Source organism: Gracilinanus agilis, unplaced genomic scaffold (genome assembly GCF_016433145.1).
Source record: "Gracilinanus agilis isolate LMUSP501 unplaced genomic scaffold, AgileGrace unplaced_scaffold38146, whole genome shotgun sequence".
Lineage (NCBI taxonomy): Eukaryota > Metazoa > Chordata > Mammalia > Didelphimorphia > Didelphidae > Gracilinanus > Gracilinanus agilis.
In genome coordinates, this window is record NW_025371519.1 from 1 (window position 1) to 3,321 (window position 3,321).

A 3,321-nucleotide genomic window follows, 5' to 3' on the forward strand; every position below is an offset into this window, starting at 1 on the left:
GGCAAGCTCTCAGCCCTCCTCGTGACCTACGCCGCCAGCGCCCTCCTGCATGTAAGGAGTGGGCCAGGTGGAGGTGTGGGACCTCATCTTGGCCCCACGGCCTCCTCACCCTCTCTCCACCCCCAGGGCTTCAGTTTCCACTTGGGGGCCGTGCTGCTCACCCTCGCCTTCATCACGTACGTGGAACACGGTGAGCCGCCTCCTTCCTCTCTACGCCCCCTCCTCCCTGCCTCCTGGCCTTCCCCGGGCCTGGAGAACTGCCCTTCTTCCTTCCTTAAGCCTTTCCCTATGAAGAGTCCCTCATTCTCCCCTCCTGCTCCTCAGTGCTCCGGAAGAGGCTGGCTACCATCTTCAATGCTTGTGTCCTCTCAAAGCGCTGCCCCCCAGACTGCCCACATCGACACCGCACGGTGAGATGACTCCCTCGCCCGCCTCAGAAGGAGGCCCCCTCGGCCCCCGCTGCCTGTCCTCCGTTTCTGCTCGCTCTCGCCGTCCCGAAGGCCCCGTTCCGCCCGGCCCTTGTGGGGACGCTCTCACCCCTCCCTCAGGCCAGCCCCAAACGCCGCCAACCCCATTCCCCATCTCCTCTGCAGGGTCTGGGCGTGCAGGCGCTAAACCTGTTCTTCAGGGCCCTGGCTGTCTTTCACTTGGCCTATCTGGGCTCCCTCTTTGACGTAGACACTGATGACACCACCGAGGAGCAGGTAGGGTTTGCCAAGTCACCCACAAGTCACAGCAGGGCTGGAGAAGGCCCAAGGGAAGGGAGAGTTCCCGTCACTGAGCCCCTTCCCCTAGCTGCCCACCATACCCAACCCGACCCTGTCCCCAGGCCCCTCGGGGCATTGGTGGCCCAGGCCTCTTCACCACTGCCATGCTCATCCCCTTCCCAGGGCTACGGCATGTCCCACACCGTCCGCAAGTGGTCCGAGCTCGGCTGGGCCAGTCACTGGCTCACCTTCAGCTGCTGGATCTTCTACCGCCTCATCAGCTGAGGGCCCTCCCATGGCTTCCCTTCTCCCTCTCCCCCTCTCCCCCTCTCCGCTGTGGGTCCTCAATACCTGCCCTGGGCACAAAAGGTGGAGTCCTGGCCACTGCCACCCCTCCCTCCCAAAGGGGCTCTGGGGATTTGGGGGGGAGGGGACCTTTGAGGGCAGGAGGGGAAGCAATGGGCAGGACCCCAAGACCATGTCTTCCACCCCTACATTCTGCTAGAAAGTCCCCCTTTTTATAAATGGTTTGTTATTGTCAGATAAAAGTAGGTAAGGTCCAAGTGCCTGAGCTGTGTGTGTGAGCTGTTTCCCTAAATCCTGAGCTTCCCAGCAGCAATCAAGAGGCAGGAGACAGACAGTGGGGCTATAGAATCCCAAGGGCCGTTTATTGGCTCTTTCCTCGAGGGCCCAGGATGGGGAGTCCAGGGCTCTGGGCCTAGCCTGCTCCCTCCTTCCTAGCTGCACAGCTCCCGTCCCCCTAGTCTTCTCGGAGGATACAGGCCTCTTGCTGAGCCACGCATGGGTAGTCTGGCCAGTCCTCAGAGCCTCCTGCAGGCCGTCCCAAGAGGAACAGAGGGACGGGGAATGACAGCCAGAGGAGAGAGCTGAACCGTGATGCCCAGGTCTCGGGTGCCAGAGGGAGAAATCCGACCAAGGACGGCTGAGTTAGGCCACAGAGGCTGCCAAAGTAGACCAGGAAGCACAGTCCAGCTGTGATCTAGGAGGGCGCTCAGCAGGTCGGGGACATCGGCAGCAAGGGGGGCACATGGCCTTGGCAGACCACAGAAGCCTCTGGGTGGGAAGAGAATTTTGGAAAAGGCAAAGTTGGCTGTAGAAAGTGGGAGAAAATGAAGCCCTCAAAAGGAAACTTTGACCAGGGGACACTCCAACTCTGGGCTCTGGAGTAGAGAGACGGGACCGCAGGAATTGGATTAGTCTTCAGAGCATTCTAACCCTGGCCATCATTTTACAAGTAAGGAAACTGAGGGAGGGCAGTGCCTAGAGAAGAAAAATGATATTCTCTGGGTGCTACGTGGCAGGAGCAGACCAGAGATTCTAACCCAGACTTTGTGCCTCATCACACCCCACTGCCTTCTCTAGTCTGAACAGCCCTGTGCCACCCTCCCCCCCAAATAATCTCAGTGTTCTCATGGCCATGCCCAGAACTGTCTGGGCTGCTGCCACTTCTTCTATGGCCTTTCCCCCATTGTGGCCAGCCTTTCGAGCCCTAGGGAGCCCTTGATGGCTTTTCTAAAGCTCAGGCCTTCGTCCCCACTTTCTCCCCAGCTTACAAAGCTCCAACATCTCCCCATGGATCCCTAAATGCTCGCCCCATTTTTCAGGCTGGTTCCTGCTGTTCTTCCTCAGCTGTTACTTCATATGTACCCTGATATCCCTGACTATTCTGGTAGAAGGTGCCTGGTTTTGGGCCTCCCACCCTCACCAGTCTTGACAAGATTCTTAAGCAATAGAGGGGCAGGGGCTGGATTTGAGGCGTTTCAGCTCCCCCCCCCCTCCCCGTCACAGCACGGCTGAATGAATGTCAGGACCTTCCTACAAGAGATCATGGGCTCTGGGGCCAGAATATGCATGGCACTGAGGAATCAGCACCAATCAGAATGTGGATGGTCAAGAGCTAACTAGGGGGCAGCTAGGTAGCTCAGTGGATTGAGAGCCAGGCCTAGAGCTGAGAGGTCCTGCATTCAAAGGTGACCCTTAGCTGTATGACCTTAGGCAAGTCATTTGACTCCCATTGTCTAGTTCTTCTGCCTTGAAACCTATATACAGTATTGATTCTGAGGAGGAAGTTTGCCTTTTTTTTTTTTTTTAATCTTTTTTTTTAAAAAGGGTTTTTAACAAAAAAAAGAAAAAGAAAAAAAAAACACAGTTGAACCATGGACAGAGGAGGTGGGACAGGTTATACTATAGAAAGTGGGGAGGAGGAAAGCAGAGTACTAACTTGGGAAAAGAAGCCCAACTGGAAAGTGGGGAGGATTGGAATGGTGGTAGGAGAGTCAAGATGTTTCTCGAGGGAGCCTGTGGCCACCCTCTCCCTCTACCCAGTCCCCAAAGGAGGTCTTCCCGAATTCTCACTCACCACTGCCGGAGTTGTGGCTGCTACTCCTGGGCTTGGCCCAGGTGCCATTAAGGTAGAAGAGCTGAAGCTGTGAATGGAGCAGGCTCAAGGCCTGGCCCTGTAGCATCTGAGAGGATGGGGGAAAGAGAGGATTGGGAAGGGCCAAAGCCAAAGCTGCTTCCCTCTTCCTTGTTGTCCTTACCTTTGTAACAAGGCTCCCTCCAGGCTTCAGGATGAATATGGGAGATCTTCTCC

At 56.5% G+C, this 3,321-nt stretch overlaps 1 protein-coding gene and 1 long non-coding RNA gene across 3 annotated transcripts; one reads left to right on the forward strand and one right to left on the reverse strand.

Annotated features, from left to right (window-relative positions):
- Positions 1-3: 3 nt before the first annotated feature.
- On the forward strand, positions 4-1,270 carry LOC123255042 (protein-serine O-palmitoleoyltransferase porcupine-like; the record flags this gene model as incomplete). Its single annotated transcript, XM_044683906.1, has 5 exons — positions 4-51; positions 127-190; positions 325-410; positions 594-704; positions 891-1,270. Coding segments are annotated over 5 exons (411 nt in total), but the record flags the coding sequence as incomplete, so codon positions are not given.
- Positions 1,271-1,354: 84 nt separating this feature from the next.
- Positions 1,355-3,318, reverse strand: LOC123255041. 2 transcript variants are annotated; one of them, XR_006506732.1, is made up of 3 exons: positions 3,269-3,318; positions 3,088-3,193; positions 1,355-1,781 (listed from the first exon to the last, which is right to left on the reverse strand). It is a non-coding gene; the product is annotated as an uncharacterized LOC123255041 (long non-coding RNA). The 2 variants fall into 2 exon arrangements; XR_006506731.1 differs by lacking the exon at positions 3,269-3,318 and having other exon boundaries at positions 3,088-3,258.
- Positions 3,319-3,321: the final 3 nt, after the last annotated feature.